This window comes from Vidua chalybeata, chromosome 8 (genome assembly GCF_026979565.1).
Source record: "Vidua chalybeata isolate OUT-0048 chromosome 8, bVidCha1 merged haplotype, whole genome shotgun sequence".
In the NCBI taxonomy this organism is placed as follows: Eukaryota; Metazoa; Chordata; class Aves; order Passeriformes; family Viduidae; genus Vidua; species Vidua chalybeata.
The window spans coordinates 572,552-595,139 of NC_071537.1; the positions used below are offsets into that span (position 1 = coordinate 572,552).

A 22,588-nucleotide genomic window follows, 5' to 3' on the forward strand; every position below is an offset into this window, starting at 1 on the left:
ATTACAATGAGGTCTTAATTACAGGGATGGCACAGCAGCACCTGGCACTCTCTTGAGCAGTGGGCAGGGCTGGGCTGCGTGAGGTTTGGGGAGGTTCTGTGGGCACGTGGAGCTCTGCCATCCTGTCATCCCTGACATCCCTGCAATCCCTGCATCCCTGCAATCCTGCCATCCCTGCCATCCCTGCCATCCCTGCCATCCCTGCCATCCCTGCCATCCCTGCCATCCCTGCAATCCTGCCATCCCTGCCATCCCTGCATCCCTGCCATCCCTGCCATCCCTGCCATCCTGTCATCCCTGCCATCCCTGCAATCCCTGCATCCCTGCAATCCTGTCATCCCTGCCATCCTGCCATCCCTGCCATCCTGGCATCCCTGACATCCTGGCATCCTGTCATCACTGCCATCCTGCCATCCTGCCATCCCTGCATCCCTGCAATCCTGCCATCCCTGCCATCCTGCCATCCCTGCCATCCCTGCCATCCTGCCATCCCTGCAATCCCTGAATCCCTGCAATCCTGCCATCCCTGCCATCCTGCCATCCCTGCATCCCTGCAATCCTGCCATCCCTGCCATCCCTGCCATCCCTGCCATCCTGCCATCCTGCCATCCCTGCCATCCCTGCCATCCCTGCCATCCCTGCCATCCCTGCCATCCTGTCATCCCTGCCATCCCTGCAATCCCTGCATCCCTGCAATCCTGCCATCCCTGCCATCCCTGCCATCCCTGCCATCCTGTCATCCCTGACATCCCTGCAATCCCTGCATCCCTGCAATCCCTGCATCCCTGCAATCCTGTCATCCCTGCCATCCCTGCCATCCCTGCCATCCCTGCCATCCCTGCCATCCTGCCATCCCTGCCATCCTGTCATCCCTGCAATCCCTGCATCCCTGCAATCCTGCCATCCCTGCCATCCCTGCCATCCCTGCCATCCCTGCCATCCTGCCATCCTGCCATCCCTGCAATCCCTGCAATCCCTGCATCCCTGCAATCCTGCCATCCCTGCCATCCTGGCATCCCTGACATCCTGGCATCCTGCCATCCCTGCCATCCCTGCCATCCCTGCATCCCTGCCATCCCTGCATCCCTGCAATCCTGCCATCCCTGTCATCCCTGCCATCCCTGCAATCCTGCCATCCCTGCCATCCTGCCATCCCTGCCATCCTGGCATCCCTGACATCCTGCCATCCTTGCCATCCCTGCCATCCCTGCCATCCTGGCATCCCTGACATCCCTGCAATCCCTGCCATCCCTGCCATCCTGTCATCCCTGCATCCCTGTCACCCTGCCATCCTGTCATCCTGCCATCCCTGCCATCCCTGCATCCCTGCCATCCCTGCCATCCTGCCATCCTGCCATCCCTGCAATCCCTGCCATCCCTGCCATCCCTGACATCCCTGCAATCCCTGCATCCCTGCAATCCTGTCATCCCTGCCATCCTGCCATCCTGGCATCCCTGCCATCCCTGCCATCCCTGCCATCCCTGCCATCCTGCCATCCCTGCCATCCCTGCCATCCTGGCATCCCTGACATCCTGCCATCCCTGCTATCCCTGCCATCCCTGCCATCCTGCCATCCTGCCATCCCTGCTATCCCTGCCATCCCACCTGTCACATTCCTGGAACTGGGGCACAAGGGCACAGCAAAGCAGGCTCTGGTATTTATGTGTGATTCATGGTTTGTCACTTGTGCCAGGGAGAGCTGGGAAGCTGGGCATGGCAAATGCCAACGTCTCCTGTGCCATGGTTCCTCCCCTGCCACGCTGCTGAGGAGCTGGGGGAGCAGTGAGTGTCCTGTTCTCGTGAGGAGCTGAGGAATCAGCCGTGGGGCACTGCACACAGCAGAGGGCACGGCCTGGGTGTGATGGGCAAGTCAGCTCCTCCCGTTTGCATGTGTCAGGTGGTTTGGGATGGGATGGGATGGGATGGGATGGGATGGGATGGGATGGGATGGGATGGGATGCAAGAACAGAATATTTGCACTTGTAAGGCACCCACTAGTCCCACTCACCTAGGCTGGTCTAGTCCCTCAGTTTGGTGCTTCGGGGCTGCCCAAAGCCAAAGCGTGCCATTGAGGGCATTGTCCAAGTGCCTCGCGAGCCCTGACGGGCTTGGATCACGACCATGTCTGCGGGAGGCCTGTTCCAGGCTTGAGCAGCCTCTCGGTACAGAAATGCTCCCTAAAGCACCCAGGTTTGCAGGTCCCTGTGCCCCAGGGCCGTTCCTGCCCCTCCGGAGCGCGGTGCCGGGGCCGTGCAGGAGCCAGGGCAGCGGGTGAGCAGGGCCTGTGCTGGGAGAGGCAGCAGCTGTCACCTCCTGCTCCTGCCAGCGAGGCCTGCGCCGGTGCCCGTGACTCAGGCTGGCAGCAGGCAGCCCAGAGCCAGCTCTTGTGGCTGGGGGTGAACGCCAGCTTTCTCCTGTCAGCGCAGAGCCGAGCCTCTGAGCACCCGCACTTGTTCCAGGCAGGTTCAGGGCTTCTATTTTAGGGATAATCACGTATTCCGTAGTGGTAAGTTAACATTCTTAGTAATCCACTGTGTTGTGCACAAAAAGCAACACACTGCTACTATGATTTTCTTCTTCACATGCTGAGATTGCTTTTGCTTTATTGCAGTCGTGTAATCATAGAATTGTTTACTTGCACAGAATGAACAGATTGCCTGCTGAATCCCACAGAAAATACTGGAACTGGGAAAGCAGTCACGGCATCATCCGAACTTCCCATCAGCAGAGCTCTGTATTGATTTATTAAAGGTGACATCTCTTCTGATAGGTTCAAGGGCCTGGTGAATATTCATATCTAGGTCTGTTTCCTGCCTGCTGACTCCAGCAGGCTTCCCAGATCAGCTGTAGTCATGGATACATGGAAATGACACTTTGGGGTTTGTTTTCTCAGTGGCAATGCCTTTTTACACAATATTCCAAACATTATAACAAAGAATTATCAAAAGCTCTCCTCCTGCAGTGATGGCAGATCATGAGCACTTGCACGTGGTTTAATTGTCAAGACAATGCTGCCCTTCCCAGGGCCTCCCTGGAGCTGGGCATCCTCTGGGTGGTGGGAGGTCAGCCAGTGGACTTGATTGCACGTGGAAAACATTTGATCCGTTGCTCCAAATGCTTCAGCCAGAAGATTTCAGCCGGAATATTTATGCAGATGAAGCTGCAGCTTTGCATTGCTCACTGCAGCTCCTCTAGTAGGGGTGGTAGGAAAATCCTCGATAAAATCACTGCTGAAACAAAAGCCCACAGAGGAGGGAGGTGATGAGGAGGTGACACAACACCCGTGGAGCTGAGCCCTTCCCCCGGAGAATGTGGGAGGCTGTCAGAAGGTTGTGGGGACACTGGTGTCCCCATGGGGTCTGCTGTGGGATCTCCTGGAGAGATCTCCAGAGACCACAGAGTCGTTAAAGTTGGAATAAGATCCTTATCCAAGGTCAAGGAGTGCAGCCTCTGACTGATCACCACAAAGTCAGCCAAACCAAGTAAACGTGGAGCAGTCGTGGTGCTCCTGCCCTTCAGCATCCCTGAGGGAGGGAACTGGAGTGCAGGGACACACGGACTACGAGCTGGCCCAGGTTCTGTTCTCAGTTTCATTTGGCAAAGTTTTCTGAGCTCTCCTGCAGAAAATGTCCCACAGAAGTGACAATAACAATATTTTGGATATAAGCCTAGCACAAAAGGGTAATAGGAACTCCATGGGCATGCGTGGGCTCTTGATTCATCCTCAGAGATGACAGATGTGCATTTATTTAAGATCTGGGAGTGGGACTCGTAATATTTATAGTGAATTCTTTGTTCCCACTCCTCCTGAGTGATTTTGGTCTCTGTGGCCAGCCAACGGGCTCAGTGCTCATTGCTGACCATCTTACGCTGCAAACCCCCAAGCCCATGGCAAGCATTTCTTTTCATCCAGGGATCTGGCAAGGAATGCTGAGGGTGCCCTGCACGGTGAGGGTCTCATAGTACAGCTGTCAGGTGGGCTCAGTCCATCAGCAAGCTCCTCCTCACCTTGTCTTCTTTATTTCAAACTGATATTCAATTAAACCACAGCAGTACTTTGGTATAAAAATAATTTTGTTTGCAGCAGCAGCTGATGGAGGCAGTGGCTGAGTGTTACAGCTGCACGCTCATCTCTTGTCATTGCTCCTCACACTGGCTCTGGAAAAAGCTGTGGATCTCTTCCAGATGGGTTTGCACGTGAAGGGAGTGGAGGGCTGTCCCTGTCCTCTAACGCTGTCCCTTGGCAGCACCACCAGCAGCACCCAGCACTGGCTGAGGGCAGGGGGCAGGGGCAGTGTTTGTGGGGCAGGGGGCAGTGGGGCACTGGGCAGTGGGGCAGTGGGCAGTGTTTGTGGGGCAGGGGCAGTGTTTGTGGGGCAGGGGGCAGTGGGCAGTGTCTGTGGGGCAGGGGGCAGTGTTTGTGGGGCCAGGGCAGTGTTTGTGGGGCACAGGGCAGTGGGGCACTGGGCAGTGGGGCAGTGGGCAGTGTTTGTGGGGCAGGGGCAGTGTTTGTGGGGCAGGGGGCAGTGGGCAGTGTTTGTGGGGCCAGGGCAGTGGGCAGGGGGCAGTGGGCAGTGTTTGTTGGGCAGTGGGCAGTGTTTTTGGGGCCAGGGCAATGGGCAGTGTTTGTGGGGCAGTGGGCAGTGGGGCAGGGGGCAGTGTTTGTGGGGCCAGGGCAGTGGGCAGTGTTTGTGGGGCCAGGGCAGTGTTTGTGGGGCAGTGGGCAGTGTTTGTGGGGCAGTGGGCAGTGTTTGTTGGGCAGTGGGCAGTGTTTGTGGGGCAGTGGGCAGTGTCTGTGGGGCAGGGGGCAGGGGGCAGTGTTTGTGGGGCCAGGGCAGTGGGCAGGGGGCAGTGGGCAGTGGGCAGTGTTTGTTGGGCAGGGGGCAGTGGGCAGTGTTTGTGGGGCCAGGGCAGTGTTTGTGGGGCAGTGGGCAGTGTTTGTTGGGCAGGGGGCAGTGTTTTTGGGGCCAGGGCAATGGGCAGTGTTTGTGGGGCAGGGGCAGTGGGCCACTGGGCAGTGTTTGTGGGGCAGGGGGCAGTGTTTGTGGGGCCAGGGCAGTGGGGCACTGGGCAGTGTTTGTGGGGCAGGGGGCAGTGTTTGTGGGGCCAGGGCAGTGGGCAGTGTTTGTGGGGCAGTGGGCAGTGTTTGTGGGGCCAGGGCAGTGGGCAGGGGGCAGTGGGCAGTGTTTGTTGGGCAGGGGGCAGTGTTTGTTGGGCAGTGGGCAGTGTTTTTGGGGCCAGGGCAATGGGCAGTGTTTGTGGGGCAGTGGGCAGTGTTTGTGGGGCCAGGGCAGTGGGCAGGGGGCAGTGGGCAGTGGGCAGTGTTTGTGGGGCAGTGGGCAGGGGGCAGGGACCAGGGGCAGAGTGTGGGGCAGGGTCTCACCACGCTCTCAGTTCTGCCACACTTGCCGTTTGCCCCTGAGCTCTGTGAAGCTCCCCCCGGATCCACACAGGTCGAAGCTGTATTTTATTTTGTGCTAAACCACTGATTTAGTAACCTCATCCAACCCTCTGCCAGCTCCCTCAAGCACGTGGAAAGAGACTTGAAAGGAAAGCTGTCCTGCAGCTTCCCCAGGGGAAAACTTTTAATAAAAGCCTGGCCAACGCTCTGTTGTAGTTGTCTCCCTGCCTTCTTTTAAATGCAAGCTTATTTGTAGTAAAGCATTTATAAATGTAAATTCTTTTCTCTTTACCTTATAGTGAACTTTGACCACTTCCAGATTCTCCGGGCCATTGGGAAGGGAAGCTTTGGCAAGGTAGGCTTGAGCTCTCAGTCTTGCATGGTTTATCAGGTGTCTGCTGTTATGTACTTGTGGTTTATTGGAACAGTAACGGGGCCAAAATTGGCTATTTTTGTGTTTTTTTACGATGGCTGCTCAGTCAATAGAGGAAAAATATTCAGGAAAACACCTTGTTGCCATTTGGCTTTGCTGTATTTCTTGGCATCTCGGTGCAGCAGATGTGTTGTAAGTTACCAGCACAATTGTGACCATTTTACAGCAAACATTCTTTATGTTTTCAGTTTCCTATGGGGATGTCTGGGTTGTGGCGGGGGGACAGTGAGGCAGGAAGGTGCTGGAAGTTGTCCTTGGTGCTTGACTGAGCTGGCACACAGGCCAGGAGGGTTCTGTGAAGTCCTGGGCTGTTTTCCCAACCAGAAATCAGTTATGCTGAGGAGGTTTTGTTGTTTATTTTTAACTGGCTTTTCTTGCCAAGCATGTGGGAGGATGTGGGAGGTGATGATCAGAAAGCTGTGTGTCTCTGGGAGCTGGTTACTGTTGGTTTCCTAGTGCCAGTCCTTTTCCATTCCCCGTTCCTCTGGCTGCCCCTGTGCAGGTGGCTCTGGCGTTTGCCCCGGTCTGGCAGTGCCAGCACGGCGTCCCTGGGGTGTCACACGAGCACAGGGCTGCTCGGGGAGCTCTGCAGTCCCTCTGTCACCGTGTCCTGCTGCGAGCCCCCTGCGTGGGGCTGCGAGCTGGGAGCGACAGTGCCAGCCATGATCCCGGGCACTGCCGGCTCAGGTGTGTCACCTGCCCGCCGACTCCTGTGTGGGTGGGGCCGTGTGCCAGCACTGGGGCTTCGGGCGGAGGCATGGCCGTGGAAATAGTGTGAAATGTGTAGTGTCAAAGCTGTGGAAGGAGCCAGCCCGGCTCGGTGGGTGGCACAAGTGTCCCCGTGCCCTGGGGACATCAACAGGACAGCTGAGGGGTTGGGCAAGCTGCACCTGCTCGCATTTCCCTCCGGTCAGGTCATCTTGGCTGGTTTCTCCCACCACACTGATCAAAAGCTGATGCCACGAGGGTGAGAACATCCAGGTCTGGCTCTGGAGATGGCCCACACTGTCCTTTGCCTTCTCCCTCTGTGGTCCAGCCTGACGAGGCCTTGTTCCACTGGGCCACGGCCTGGGGAGCAGCCTGACCTGCTATACGTGGATGGCTGGAAGATGGAAACTTTGCAAAAGCAGAAATTTCCCAGGAGATCTGACTCCTGTTTGGTCAGAAGAACTCAAACTTTTGCCAATTACCAAAATCTCTTTTTGAATACTTTATGTGTATTGAGCAGTTTTGGTCCTGTGTAACGGTGGCAGCACAAAATCAGCCGTGGTCTGCATGGGGAGGGTCCAGCTGTTCTGAGAGGCAGGACAGGGGACACTCGGTCCCAGTGCTGCCATCAGTGCTTCTTTTAGAGGAGATGTTCCCGTGCAGCCTCAGTTCCCTGACAAACACCAGGAGATGGATTACCCTGCTCTGGCACAAGCCACCCACGTGAATTCCTGCTGGGCTTCCATGGAAGTCTGCCTGGGGCTTCCAGGGTAAGGGAAATGGATTGCCAGCAGTGTGCAAGTCACTGTGACGGTTTGAGGGGGTGGTTTGAAACACTCACCCCTCTTTGCAGCCACATCCCTTGAGCAAGGAGAGGCGAAAGCGTGCAGCAGAGCTCTGTCAGATTTCTGGGCTTCTGCTGAATGATGGTGAATGATTAAATGCCAGCTCAGTCCTTGGCTGTGAGGATAAGGCAAACAGCTGAAGAAAGTCTCCCCAGACACTCCTGGTGAGAACAGGAACACTCAAGGTCTTGTGTCTTCAGCTCACAATCAAAGCCCAAACAGTAACTCAAAACCCCAGTGAAAAAGAGCAGCCACATTTTTGTTTTGAGCTGATAGGAGAAGATTCATACTTCACATATAAACTTTCCAGACAAGGGGGTTTTACTCTTTTAAGGAGCAGCACCTGGAAAATTAATTCTGCTCAGAACACGGAACAGAGAAAAACCAATTCTTGTCCCAGGGCAGGAGTGTGTTGGCTCTGAAGAGAGCTGCTCCCTGCGCTGATTGCTCTGCCTTGCAGAAAGGTTAAGTCTAGCACGTAGCAGTCTAGCAGGCATCAGAAGTGTACACACACTTTCAACAAAATGCTGAAATGATTCATCTGTCATCTTTCTGGATGACTTTGTCAATATGCTGAATTTCCTCTGACACTGAGAAAAGCTTTTTGCGTTTACCAAGTCATTTACAACTCATATTTAATTACAGAAAACATAAAACTGCCTACCTGGCAAGTGTTACTAAAAATTTAGGAGTGACTTAGCTGGTTTGCTTGATTAAGCCACTCTCTGCCCACGCTGAGGGAGATATTGAGGAGCCAGTGTCCGAGCAGACCCTGGGTGTGTGAGTGACCTGTGGGAGCTGTGGCACCGTGTGATCTCATGGTGACAGGGCCCAGGGCCAGCGCTGGGGTGGCCTTGGGCACAGCATTTCCTTCCACGGTCACTTTGTGCACCTCTCAGGACAGACAATGACATCCTCGGCATGGGAACTGTAGGAAGGGAAGGAAAAAGGAACTCAGAAATCCCTTTTGAAGAGCCTGAGAACCTGAGAGCTGTGGCTCTGGCATATCTGCAATAAACGGCCAGTTTCTGTTTTCTAGAGATGGGTTTAATCAGCTTTAAGATGCAATTAATCAAATGAAGGTCAGGTTCAATTCCATGTTTACGCCAATTAGCAAGTGTGGAATATTTTCCACACATAGTAGAGGTGATATTATTTGGTTTTCAGTGATTTAATACCAGCATAGTGTTCCTCCTGCAGCACAGGCTCCTTTCCAAGCAGCAGCAGCAGTTGCCCAGGTTTTGGCTGCTCTGATGCCATTTCCCGAGGAGCAGCAGCCAGGAGGGGGTTTCTAGAATGGGGTGCAGTTTGTGGCCCTGTTTTGATGGGAAATATGCTCTGAGCTTCATTGTGCTTCACGAGAGACAGCATGAGCCCCAGAGATCTCCGCAGGCAGCGGTGGCATTGAGGACTGGCACCTCTGCCTGTTGGAGCTGGCCTCTTGTGGCTTCAGTGCCATGAGGCAGCTGGGGCTGTGTGCTCCTGCCCTCCTCCTCCCCCCTGGGCTGCCCTCGTGGTTCTGCAGCCCCAGCCCCAGCTGCCTTTTCCAAGGATAAGGAGCTGGATGGGGCTGTGGCAATGCATTATTTACTCTTCACTGCTGAGAAGGAATAAGAGCACGTCCGAAGTTTTTCAGCGTGGATTTGTGCCTTTGTGTGCCATTGGAAACAGGGGATTAAACCAGGGCTGGGGCTGGAATGAGCAGCAGCAGGAAATGGAATCTTCCAGAGGGAGCCAGTATACCTGGGCTGGGTGCTGGAGGCCCGTGGGGGCCTGGCTTTCCGTTTGCTCCAGAGGGGCTGGGGGTCCTGGTCCCAGCCCAGCTCCACTGACCCTCCCAGGGAGGGCTGGCTGTGTCCGAGTTGCTTTGTACAAGTACTTCAGCTTCATGATTTTGTTGCTTTAATAATTCACACGGCCTGGAGCTGGGTATAGAAAGGCTTTAATCCATTTTCTAAAGGTCACAGATGCCCACCCAGTAGCTGTACCATAAATAAAATTCCCTTCAAGTCTATTCTCAACTGAATCCCTCTTTGACATCAACACTAGCTTGATCCATTTTCTTTTTTTCCAGCTTTATAAATGTTGGATTTTTCCCCCTAAAGAAGGGCTGGAAACGTAATCCCTTGGTATTTAGCTGCCACACATAATTTTTGCCCTTGATTTTTCCTTTATTGTCCTTGGTCTCACATGAGGCTGAGGGTTTGCTGGAGCCACCGGCAGGGCTGGGCAGAGGCTGTCCCTGCTGGACACCGCTCCTGTCACTGGACCACACGCCACGTCCTTGGCAGGCTCTGGAGCCAGGGCTGCCTGCCTTTGTCAAAGGGCAGCCTGGCTGTGGAGGGGGCACAGCCTGAGGGGGGTCTGTGGGTCCTGGGCTGCTGGAGAGCTGCTGGTGTGGGGCCACCCAGTGCTGGGCAGGCCCCATCCTGCCCGGCCCCGAGGCTGCCCAGGGAGTCCTGCAGGATGCAGGAGATGGGGACCTGCAGCAGGAGTGATGTGAAGGACACTAACACTAGGGACAGGCTCATCCCCAGAGGCTGCTGGCACTGCCCAGGCCCCCCAGGGAATGGGCCCTGAGGCTACCAGAGCTCCAGGAGCCTTTGGACAGTGCTGCCAGGGATGCCCAGGGTGGGATTTTGGGGGGTCTGGAAGGAACAGGAGCTGGACTCCTTGTGGGTCTTTTCCAGCTCAGGATATTCCAGGGTTCTGGGATTCTCTGATTCCACAGTGTGCTCCACCATTGCATCCAGCTCAGGAGCAGCTGCCTGGGCTGGGGACAGTGACCAGGAGCAGGGGGTGAGAAAGCACAGGGCACACACAGGGGTGTCCTCCCTCTGATACCATCTCTCTGGCAGTACTACGTGATTTTCTTCTCTCCTGGATGTTGCTAAGCTGTGAGTGTGTCATCAGTAAAAGCCAGGGGGGCAATGGCAGAGCATGCAAGGTGCAGTGGTGGTGGGGTCCAGCACCTCCTCTCTGTCTGCATCTCAGGCTGTGGGGGCAGCAGCAGGAAAATTACAGAGTGGGAAGCGCCCCTGAAGGGTCTGGAGTGACTGGGTGAGCAGTGAGCTCAGCTGGAAGGGGCTGGGGATTATCCTGCACTCCCCACTGGGAACCTGTTTGGGGTTTCTGAGAGATCAGACTTCAAAAAACCATGATTTACCAAACAAACTGCCCACTTTTGTTATTATTATACACCCGGTGCCTTATTAACATTTGCATTCGAAACTGCCTGGGGTTTTTCTGAGCCCCCGTCATTCCCTGTGGGTGAGTCACGCTGGTGTGGGAGTGTGGGTGGGTTGGGAGGTGGGATGGACCCTCTCTCCAGCAGCCAGGCACCTGTGGACAGGAAAGAGGAGTAAGAGAGCAGAGGGTAGGAGCCTTGTCCCCACCGAGCTCGCACTGATGGCCCTGGGCCACCCCTGCAGGGTGGCTGATGTCCCCAGGGGCTGGCCCGTGGCACAGGTGGTCGGTGCCCTGTGGGGCTGGCTGGCTGCACGGGCTGCAGCCTCAGAGCTGGGGCTGGGAGCAGGAGCGCGTCCGCAGCTGGAGCACGAGGAGAGAGCAGGAGAGAGCTGGCTGTGCCTTGTGGCAGCACGAGCCTGTTCCGTGAGCTCCTGTGTGCGCTGAGCCCCGACAGCAGCTGGCTGCCCGGCTCTTCCTGCCCACAGGTGAGAGCTTTTTCAGCATTAGGTTCTGCACCGAAATCCACCCACACCCTCCCCGCTCCCCTCCCCTCCTGGACCCAAGGAGATCTCGTTTTGAGGTCTTTGATGAAGGAAACCGTTTCATGGATCGACATGTGCTGCCCGTTGAGTGGCAGATGTGCCTGAATCCAGCCCTGGCCCTTTGTCAGAAGGGCCAGCCTTGCAGTGGGGTAAGGGACAGAGAGCTGCAAACGTTACACGAGGAGCAGGAGGAGGAGCTGCAGAGGAAGCAGGGGAGGATGGAGCTGGGTCAGGGTGACCTGGCTTTGGAGAAACATTGGAACAGGCTACCCAGGGAGGTGGTGGAGTGCCCAGCCCTGCCTGGTGGTGTTCAAGGAATGACAGGACGTGGCATTCAGTGCTCTGCTCTGGTTGGCAGGGCGCTGTTTGGTCAGAGACTGGTCCTTGATCTTGGAGGTCCTTTTTCAACTCAGCTGAAAGGATTCTGTAATTCCATGAGACTTCTACAGCCTAAGTGCATCACAGAATTCTGTAAACATTCACCCACCTGAAAGGACAAAGAGCAGAATGTTTTGGCATTGATCAGATTAATGATTGGAGATGTAATGGCAGTTCTGTTAGCGCTGCCCTCAGGAGAACCTCCTGTTCTGCTGTGTGCTGCTGGCACAGGCTCCTCCTGCCCTCAGCAGGCCCACACGGCCACCCCAGACTGCAGCTCTCACATGGCCAACATGAAAACCTCTTACTTCTACAGTAAAAAATCCATCCTCTGTCACTAATGATAATTGCAATTTTCTCGGAGGCTGAAATGTGGCCAGCATTTGGATCTTGTTTTTGTTCTGACAAGCCATCATAGCCCACACCCCCACCAGCTTGTAATTGGAACTGAGAGATGGAAGGTTCCAGCATCAGATGCGGCTTTTGGCAACAATAAAATTGAAGCTGTGTTGGACATCGAGGTCATCTACAGGTCCTTGGAAGCTGCAGCTTGTGAGTTTGGGATGTTGTGTTAATGCTCATGGTTGGACAATCCAATTACAAACCACTTAATGTCAAAAATGATAGGGAGCAGTGTCCTCAGTTCCTATGAAATTATGGGTACATCAGCATGATACAGCAAATAGGGTTTATTAAGGAAAATGCTGCCTGGCTTTGTCCAGAGCGTTACGGGTGTACCCTGTTGTTACTCTGGGCAGTGGTGTCTGTGGAAGGAGACTTTGTCCTCTTCTTCACAGGATGTGTTTCTTCTTGTGGCTCTAAAGTTCATTAATTCTTATTGAAGCGTCTGTGCGCTGCTTCGAAACTGATCTGAATCTCGTGGGAGTTGCATGGACACAGCTCCAAAAGGCTGCAAACAGTTCTGCTCTGGTTTTTCTGTGGTGAAGGCAGAGCTGCCCACAAGCCACTACAAGGCCGTTGGGATTTCCTGTGTCTCAGCAATGAATTAAAGACAGAGCATGAAAAATAGAAGCAGAAACTGATGCAACTGGTTGTGCAGAAACTGATGCAACTGGTTGTGCAGAAACTGCACAACTCACAATAGAAACTGTTGTGACAAGGGATTTGACATGACTTTGCTGAGGTTGTTTTGGGGGACCCACGGCGTGTGCTGGGAGCCAGCGGCAGTGCCACACTGCCCCGGGACACGGCCTTCGTGTGGGCCAGGCTTCCAGGCAGTGTCCTTCCCAGGGAGGAGCACACCAGGTGCTTTTATCCCTCCCGGTTTTCCTGACAGCCCTTCTCCTTTGGAATTGTCTCTGTTCCTGTCTCCTGAGGTGGCCATGTGCCTTGTTTCCCAGATGAACGGTGCTGGTGGGCTGTGCAGAGGGGCGAGAGGAGCACGTGGGGAGAACTGTTGTGGGATAGACCCTTAGAGGTGGATCAGAAAGGGGGGGTGGAGGGCTGGGTGCCAGGAGGAGCCCCCAGGCCCCAGGCGTGGGCTCAGTGGTGCAGGGGCCGTGGCTGGGAGCGGGGCAGGCGCTGCCCCACGGGCTGGAGAGCCCTGCTCTGCAGCACCAGAGCCCTCCCCAGGGCCCTGAGCCCCGGCACTGCTCCTCTGCCCACTCGGATGGGGCGACTGGGAGGGAGAGACAGGGAGGGGAAGCTCCCGTGGCACCTGCTCTTTCTGTCTCTGTTGTCTGTGCTCAACGCCGCCCTGAGCAGGGGGAGCAGAGGATGGGCCAGGGAAGGGTCAGGCTGTCAGGCTGTCCCTGCACAGGGCTCCTGAGGGAACTGCCAGCAAATCCAGGACGGGTGTGTCAGCAGCGTGCCTATCAGGCTGGGGTTTTTGGTGGGTCTGGGTTCCTTCCCCCGGCTCTTTCCATCCGTGGTGCTGTTGCCAAGGCTGGGGTGAGGGGCCCTCAGGTGCAGCCCAGCGAGGGTCACCTGCTGGAAAGGCCTGGGCATCGTTGTTTATGTAATGTGCAGAGCAAAATCACGTCTGTTTCAATAGTTCCATAAAACTAAAATATCAGGAGTGAAAATGTTGACAAATTCTAAATTTAGTGCTTTCCATTTTTGTACCAACTGGCCATTTTGTTCTCTGAAATGAAACTGTAAGTACAGGATCACTTTGACAATTGAAAACTGGCTTTTCTTATTTTTTCTTAATACTTTTTTATTCTTACTGACCCATCACATTTGGGATAGACTACATTTTATCTGTATGATCAGGGATTCTACCTCCCTTCAGAAAACACTCTGGAGTGTATGTCCATGAGAATTTTTAAGGAGAGAAGAGCATGGAAAGAAACCATGTTTATTGAACAGAAGCCTTTTGTGTCTCTGCTTTCCACCCTCACCTCCCGTTTACTTACTATTTATGTCCAAAATTCATCGAGATTCCTTCTGTTCCTGTTGTTTTCTCAAGGAGTTGCAGTAAGATTGTTGTGCCATATTATTACTTTTGATCTAAAAATTGTTTTTAAAAGTCAGTGCTAAAAATTCCTCTCAACAAAGGGCCATGCAGTATGAAATCCTTATCTGTTCGTGTACAGCAAGTGGTGCAGTTAAACCAAGGCACACTGAAGGCTGCCCAACACCAGCCCAGCGGGACCAGTGCTGTTTGCCAGGATGCAGGAGCTGCAGCCAGCCTCACCCCACGGTGGGACTGTGCCCCCTGCGTGCCCCTGGCAGAGCTCCGGGTGGCTGCTGCATGCTCAGGCTCTCAGATCAGCTCTGCTCTGCTCTGGAACTCGATTTTAGCCCCTGCTACCATCTTTGGGCTTGTCAGGTTATAATTATTGTCCAGAGCAGCTGTGGCTGCCCCTGGATCCCTGGCAGTGCCCAAGGCCAGGCTGGACACTGGGGCTGGAGCACCTGGGACAGTGGGAGGTGTCCCTGCCAGGGCAGGGGTGGCACTGGGTGGGATTTGGGGTCCCTCCCAACCCAAGGCATCCTGTGGTTCTGTGATTCTGAGATTTGCAGGGTGTTCCTGGGCAGAGGAGTCCCATCCCTGGAAATATGGACAAGTACAAAGCACGTTTCTTTATCCTGGTCATTGAGGTGATGGAGTGCTCTTTGGCAGGTTTGGCAGAAAGGCTCGTGAGGCTTGAGAAGGCTCCTTGGGGCCAGGCAGCCCTGGTGAGACAGAGGCTGCTGGGGCTTGGCCGGTGGGTGGCTGCAGTGCCAGGGAAAGGAGAGCAGCCAGGAGGAGCAGGGGCTGTGTCCAGGCCCAGCACAGCCCCTGTGCCCTCACTGTGGCAGGGATCTCCACTGCCCAGCCTCCACAGCTGCCCTCCAGGGCTGATCCCTTTGTGCAGCCTGATGCTGAGCACCAGCTCCACGGAGCAAGCTTCTGCCAAGGGAAAATCAAGCATTGGCTGCAAGAGGCATTGATTCCTCCTGGGGGTTTTGCACTGTGAAGCACGAGTATCCCCTTCTTTCTTGGCTGAAAAGAAAGCCTGTGTTTATTTCCTTCAGCACAGAAGGGAAGCTTTGGTGCCTGGGGGCGTGTTGTGGCAGCAGCACAGCCGAGGACATTGGGGCCACTTGGGTCTCGATGCCAGTGCCCATCAGGGCCGGATCACAATGAGTGATGAGGCTTTTCAAAATAGCACAGCCAATGTTCTTGCCTTGGGGTCAGGGAACTTCAACATCAATTTACGTTCAGAGATTAAATAAGGCCCTCCAATCTTCGTTGGAAGTAATTAGATTTCTTTCTGTTCCCAATATCTGTCAAATATGTAGCTAAAAAAAATAATTGTGCCTCTTTAACCAGCCTATCACAGAATGTAGTCATGGCCATAAGGAGAGATGGCTCCAAATACTAGACATAACTCAAAATGTGTGTCGCCCACAGGAAAACAGTGCACAATTTATTCAGACAATGCTCCTTAGCTGCGGTTGTGCACAGGGGCCCAGGTCCCCCTGTAAATCTATGGAGTGCTGCTGAGCTGGAGGAAATGGTGCATCCAGGTTTGGATCCACCCAAAAGGCAGAAAGATGGGTCACAGTGTCTTCAGGGATCTCTGCAGGTTGGTCTGAATCTTCATCATTCTACTTTAATTATTGAAGCAGAAAAGCCCAGCAGAGATCTCTGAGCATGTGATTAAAGCCAGACAGAGATGTAGGTGCCTAACAGCCTTTCTGTAGGCAGTGTGGCAGCTCCAGAACACATCTCCTGGGCTGGCTCCTCCCTGCGCTCTGCACGGTGCCAGCACAGCCCCTGTCCCCTTCAGGGCCTCCCCAGGGGCTGCTCCATGCCCTGGAGGTCAGCAAATCACCCCAGCGGAGATGTGCTCAGGGCTGTGGCCAAAGGGGGATCCCAAATGTCTACATTTGTGTCTGAGCACTGAGTGAAGACACCAGCTTTGGGGTGTCTGCTGGTGATGGGGCCGCTCAGCTGGCGTGCAGGGGGACAGGTGGAGAACCAGGACAGGTAAAAGCAAAGAAAACCACTTCTATTTCCTTATTGTTCTTTAGGGTTCTCTCTTGTCGCTTCTTCTGTTTCTCCTTGTTTATTTGGATTAGTGTCTCTCCTGAGGAAAAGAAATCTACTTGTGTTTTGGAGCTTCAAGTAAAATAATCCCCCATATCCAAACTGAATTACAGAAACATCTGCTTCATGTCTGATGGGACCTTATTTTCTCAGCATGACATTAGAGGGAAATGCTTACTCTGAAGCACCTTAAATTAAGTCACAGGATTCAGACCCTGTAGATATCATTCTGCAGCCCCCTTCCATGATTTCTTGCAGGGAAATGAGGAAATGTTCCCTGACAGATACAACTGGAAGGCCTCAGCCCTGTTTGCAGGGTACCAATGAGGAGAGCTTTTCCTGACATAGTTTCCGTGTGCTGGCTGTCCCATTTGTGTGAGTGAGACAGAATAAGGCTCATTCTGGGAAAAAAAAAATCAAAAACCATGAAGAAGCTTAGCTTTGCCCGTGTTTTGAGCTGCTCCAGCTGCACCTGCACACGTGGTTTCCTCTGCCTGCACACGGAGTGCTGGGCACACCCAGAGGGGATTCAGAGCCACAGGGGTCTGCTGAGCCTCAGAGGGCTGTGGTCCTGCACAGAAGCACAGGAACACATTCTTAGGGCTCCAGATTGAAGCCACTGAGATTGCCCAGAGCAGCTGGGGCTGCCCCTGGACCCCTGGCAGTGTCCCAGGCCAGGCTGGACACTGGGACTGGAGCACCTGGGACAGTGGGAGCTGTCCCTGCCATGGCAGGGGGCTGGAACTGGATGATCTTTGAGGTCCCTTCCAACTCAGACCAGTCTGGGATTCTGTGACCCTCTGATACACAGCACACTGAAGTGCTGTTGGGAACAGCAGGTGTTATTTTGGGTCAGAAGACTTTTTGGCTCTAGCATAAGCAACTGAGAAAGAGATTTTTTATGGAAGTGTTGACACGACCTGGAAACACCAACAGACTTGCTGTGAATAAAAGTTTCATCAGCTGCTGTTACAACTTGGCTGCAGCAAACAGCAGTGCTGCATAAAAGAGATTTTAATGATTTATGGTGTTCTGACAAACGAGTCCATCAATCTTGTGGAAAAGCATGGCTTTTCAGCAGGGAAAAACTAAAGTTGTAAGGCTCCATGAAAAATATCTTAAGGAGTGAAACATGGCAAGGTGTCTGGAAATGGAGACAAAATCAGCACTTAAAGATGTGAAGGCAGATTTGTCGAGCTGATAACCTTGTACTTAGAGCATGGCTCCTGAGGGTCCCCCTTGTTTGGGGGACTGCAGCTTCAGAGGTTTAGATGGGATATTGGGCAGGAATTGTTCCCTGGCAGGGTGGGCAGCCCTGGCACAGGTGCCCAGAGCAGCTGTGGCTGCCCCTGGATCCCTGGCAGTGCCCAAGGCCAGGCTGGACACTGGGGCTGGAGCACCTGGGACAGTGGGAGGTGTCCCTGCCATGGCAGGGGTGGCACTGGGTGGGATTTGGGGTCCCTTCTCTCCCAAACCCTTCGGTGAGCCCGTGCTTCTGTGAGCTGGATGGGAAGACTGAGGGGTGCTGTTGTCACAGCCAGCAGCCCTCTCATGTTGGTGTCCCCTGGGCTGGGTCACTGGCACATGGAGAGGTGGCCGTGGGCAGATGTCCTGGCCCTGCAAACCCGATGTCCTGGGCCTTTGTGTGCTGGAGACAATGGCTGAGAGAAACGCTGCCAGAGACACTGCTGTCAGCGCTGTGCCAGGACAAAGTGCTGCTCAAACAAGCTCTGCATTCAAGCAGGGAAGCGTTTGGATTGATTCAGAGTAACTTTTTATTCAGGGTCAGACGGTTCCGTTTGGATTGATTCAGAGTAACTTTTTATTCAGGGTCAGACAGTTATGGTTCTGTTTGGATTGATTCAGAGTAACTTTTTATTCAGGGTCAGACAGTTATGGTTCTGTTTGGATTGATTCAGAGTAACTTTTTATTCAGGGTCAGACAGTTATGGTTCCGTTTGGATTGATTCAGAGTAACTTTTTATTCAGGGTCAGACAGTTATGGTTCTGTTTGGATTGATTCAGAGTAACTTTTTATTCAGGGTCAGACAGTTAGGGTTCCGTGCCCTTGCTGAGTGTGGGGTGAGTGGCACTGTCATGGGCAGGTTGTGTGCAGCTGCAGCCCTGGGCCAGGACTTGGTGCCACAGGTCCCTCTGGGTGTTACCCGACCCCTCGCCCACCAAGGGCAGGTGTGAAAGGATCTGTGCCCAGAGCTCCCTCCAGGACCAGCCCTGAGGGGATGGAGAGGGGCTGCAGGTGCTGGCAGCCTTCAGCGCTTCTATCTCACGCTCATGGCACCAAGCCCTGGGTCAGCATTGTGGAGGGGGAGCCCCTCTGAGGGGCCAGCAGCATCCTTGAGGGGCTGCCTGCCCCTTCTGGGCCTGCTGGTGCAGGGGAGCTGCTCCTGGGGTGCCTGTGGGAGATGCTTCCAGCAGAGCTTCATCCAGCTGTTCCTGTGGCTCATGTGCTTAGTGGATCCCTGAGACTGAATTCTGGCACTGCAGATACACCTGCGAGGCAGCTTTAGGCTTTGTTCTCTTGGCTATGCCTAAAAAAAAATTGATTAGCTGATTTTATCCTTAATATTTGTGAGGGTTGTAGAACAAATTATTATGAACTTTTTGATTACCGGTGTTACACAGATGCTAATTATCAGGGAAGGGTTGTATTTTAATTGCCACAGCACCATATAATACAAGATGGATACAAAGATGCATTTGAATGCCAGGGGAAGTAGTTCTGTGTTCTGTGCAGCTGTGGCCATGTCCAGAACAGTGATCCCTGTTTGCAGCTCTCCTGATAGCAGCTGAGAGTTTAAATGATTTTTTTTTTTTTTTATAGATAATTGGCAAGATTCTGCCTGCAGTTCTTGGTACAAGGGCAAAGCAGAGGGGTCCTGGGTGACAGGGATCTCCCTCCAGCCACTTTCTAAAGGATGAAAACCCTGGGAAAAGTGAACGATGTCTTGGTGTAAGAGCTGAGCCATTCAAGGAGAGCTTGGCTAAAGGAGATGAACTCGTTAGAAGTCAATATTGAGGTTATCCTTTCAGCAGTGCACAGGTGAGACAAAGTCCTGCTCACCTGCTTTACTCTTTGCTCAACAAGCTCAGGAAACCAATGAACACAATTGTCCAGCCTGTCTTTGCCCTTGCAGTCTGTCTCCAAAGGAAAATTTAGTGTTCAAAATGAAATCAGTTGTCAAAAAAGCTTGAGCTGTTTCTACATCAGGCTAAGTGCCTTCTCAGTGCTTCTGGTCCTTTGGGATGAAGGACTTAGTTCTCCCTGCTCCAGAGGCTGCACCTCTCCCGTGTCCCCAACACCCGAGGCTGCTGCCGTGCTTCCCCCACAGCAGAGGCTTCTTTGCCCACGCAGTCCCAAAGCCTGCTGATGCTTCTGGGTGCCACAGGCAATTTAATGTTAATGCTCCTCATTTCAAACTTCAGCCTCTCTGGAAAATGGCAGTTCTGTAGATAGTGGGGAAAACAAGGAGGGATAAATACCCAGCAGAAGCTGGAGGAGAAATCAATATATGTGGGCAAGGTGCAACCACTGCAAATAAGAATTTTTATAAACTAGAGCAGTGGCCACGGTTCAGAACTGGGTGGGATTAAGGGGTTTGAGGTAGGTGTGTAGTGCTGGCTGACTCTAAGCCTTGACTCTGCTCTGGAAACAAAAAGAGGGTGATCCAGGTTGTACGCTGAAATGTCCTCGTGGCTCTGAGCTGCAGTCAACAGTGTCTGTGCGTGGGAGGATTCCAGGGCATCGGTCTCGTCTTACAGAGGCAGAAGCCAAAGGAGCAGAAATTCAAGAAGGAAACCCAGTGCTCCCAGTTCAGACCCAGAGACAGATCCCTGAGTCAGCTGTGGGTTTGTCAGCAGCCGTGACGGTGACGTCCCTCAGGGGCCACGAGTACCTTTGCTTTGGGTGACCTCTGCATATGCAGGAGGAAACGATGTCTGTGTGGAGCCGAGGTAGAGCGATGCCCACTGTTTACCAGCTGCATGGATCCTGCCCAGAATGCAGCCACGGGCTTTGTTGGAGCCCAGGAAAACTCTGCTGTGCTGGGATAACAAGGCTAAGTCAGGACATGCTGTCAGATGATCAGGTGACCTCTCATCTGAGTGGGGCTTTCAGCCTGATGAATTTCTCCAGAATCAGCAGGGCAAAAAGTTATTGGATTTCTAAAGGAGAAAAGGCAGAGCCCACTGGAGGCAGCGTGCCAGGCTGGGAAGTGCAGGGATTGAGCCGAGCTGCCAGCTGGGGTGAGAGCTCAGGTGTTGTCACTATGATAGCACAGGTGTTGTCACTGTGACAGCTCAGCTGTTGTCACTGTGACAGCTCAGGTGTTGTCACTGTGATAGCACAGGTGTTGTCACTGTGACAGTTCAGCTGTTGTCACTGTGACAGTTCAGCTGTTGTCACTGTGATAGCACAGGTGTTGTCACTGTGATAGCACAGCTGTTGTCACTGTGATAGCACAGCTGTTGTCACTGTGACAGTACAGATGCTCTCACTGTGACAGTTCAGCTGTTGTCACTGTGACAGCACAGCTGTTGTCACTGTGACAGTACAGATGCTCTCACTGTGACAGCACAGCTGTTGTCACTGTGACAGCACAGCTGTTGTCACTGTGACAGTTCAGCTGTTGTCACTGTGACAGTACAGATGCTCTCACTGTGACAGTTCAGCTGTTCTCACTGTGACAGCACAGGTGTTGTCACTGTGACAGCACAGCTGTTGTCACTGTGATAGTACAGGTGTTGTCACTGTGATAGTACAGGTGTTGTCACTGTGATAGCACAGCTGTTGTCACTGTGACAGTACAGATGCTCTCACTGTGACAGCTCAGGTGTTGTCACTGTGACAGCTCAGGTGTTGTCACTGTGACAGTACAGATGCTCTCACTGTGACAGCACAGCTGTTGTCACTGTGACAGCGCAGGTGTTGTCACTGTGACAGTTCCGCTGTTGTCACTGTGACAGTTCCGCTGTTGTCACTGTGACAGCACAGCTGTTGTCACTGTGACAGTACAGATGCTCTCACTGTGACAGCTCAGGTGTTGTCACTGTGACAGCTCAGGTATTGTCACTGTGACAGTACAGATGCTCTCACTGTGACAGCACAGCTGTTGTCACTGTGACAGTTCCGCTGTTGTCACTGACAGCACAGCTGTTGTCACTGTGACAGCACAGCTGTTGTCACTGTGATAGCACAGCTGTTGTCACTGTGACAGTTCAGCTGTTGTCACTGTGACAGCACAGCTGTTGTCACTGTGATAGTACAGGTGTTGTCACTGTGATAGTACAGGTGTTGTCACTGTGATAGCACAGCTGTTGTCACTGTGACAGTACAGATGCTCTCACTGTGACAGCTCAGGTGTTGTCACTGTGACAGCTCAGGTGTTGTCACTGTGACAGTACAGATGCTCTCACTGTGACAGCACAGCTGTTGTCACTGTGACAGTGCAGGTGTTGTCACTGTGACAGTTCCGCTGTTGTCACTGTGACAGTTCCGCTGTTGTCACTGTGACAGCACAGCTGTTGTCACTGTGACAGCACAGCTGTTGTCACTGTGATAGCACAGCTGTTGTCACTGTGACAGTTCAGCTGTTGTCACTGTGACAGCACAGCTGTTGTCACTGTGACAGCACAGGTGTCACTGTCTCGGCCCGGGAGGTGTCACCTGCCCCTGTCCTGGCTGGAGTGGTGGCTGTGGCTCCAGCCGTCCCTGCGGGATGGGCGGCTGCTCACAGCCCTGTGGCAGCACGGAGTGCGCGGGTATCTGGGGCTCTGTGAAAGCTTTTTGTGCCGTGTCTTGAGCAATCCACTCGCAGCTGCTGCCTGCCTTCTGCCTTGCAGGGCTGGCTCCGTTCCACTCGTTTTCCTCATGGCTGTATTTAACCACCAAACGCTCCCTTTGTGTGGCTGCAATGTGCAGAACAAGGATAGAGCCATTTCTGCTTCTTGCCTTGCTCTGCATTGTAGGCTTGCCTGAAAATGGATTAATTTTTAAAAAAACACTTTGACTTGTGACCAAATAGATGTTTATTCCTTCCCCAGGAACAGATGCATGAACTGAGAAGCACAAAAACATACATCTTGTGTCACTGCCATTCTGGGGGGACACAAGAACATCCATGCACTTCTGTAAGCAGGGGCACCTTAAGAATGGTCGCTGCCTGTGACAGGGGCATCGAGTGGCTGAGCCCAGCCAGGCAGCACCAGCACCGGTCCTGGTGTTGGTTTGACCCGAGTTAGACCCCGACCAAGAGCGGTGTGATGTGATCAGTACCTGGTGGTGGCTGTGCTGCAGACACAGCGCCCCTGCCCCGCTGTCCATCGGCCTGGGGGCTCGCTGTGCCCTGCCCAGCTGTCCATCAGCCGTGGGGCTCACTGTGCCCTGTCCATCAGCCATGGGGCTCGCTGTGCCCTGCCCAGCTGTCCATCAGCCATGGGGCTCGCTGTGCCCTGCCCAGCTGTCCATCAGCCGTGGGGCTCGCTGTGCCCTGTCCATCAGCCATGGGGCTCCCTGTGCCCTGTCCATCGGCCGTGGGGCTCGCTGTGCCCTGCCCAGCTGTCCATCAGCCGTG

At 53.7% G+C, this 22,588-nt stretch overlaps 1 protein-coding gene across 2 annotated transcripts in view; it reads left to right on the forward strand.

Annotated features, from left to right (window-relative positions):
* Window positions 1–22,588, forward strand: part of STK32C (serine/threonine kinase 32C) — a 77,881-nt gene that overhangs the window by 40,678 nt on the left and 14,615 nt on the right. For both annotated transcript variants that reach the window (XR_008432096.1, XM_053949423.1), the window contains exon 2: window positions 5,702–5,757. Coding sequence is in view for 1 of the 2 variants with exons in the window: in XM_053949423.1 (XP_053805398.1) it covers window positions 5,702–5,757 (56 nt within the window). In the remaining variant the exon portion in view is untranslated. The remainder of the gene's footprint in view (window positions 1–5,701; window positions 5,758–22,588) is intronic.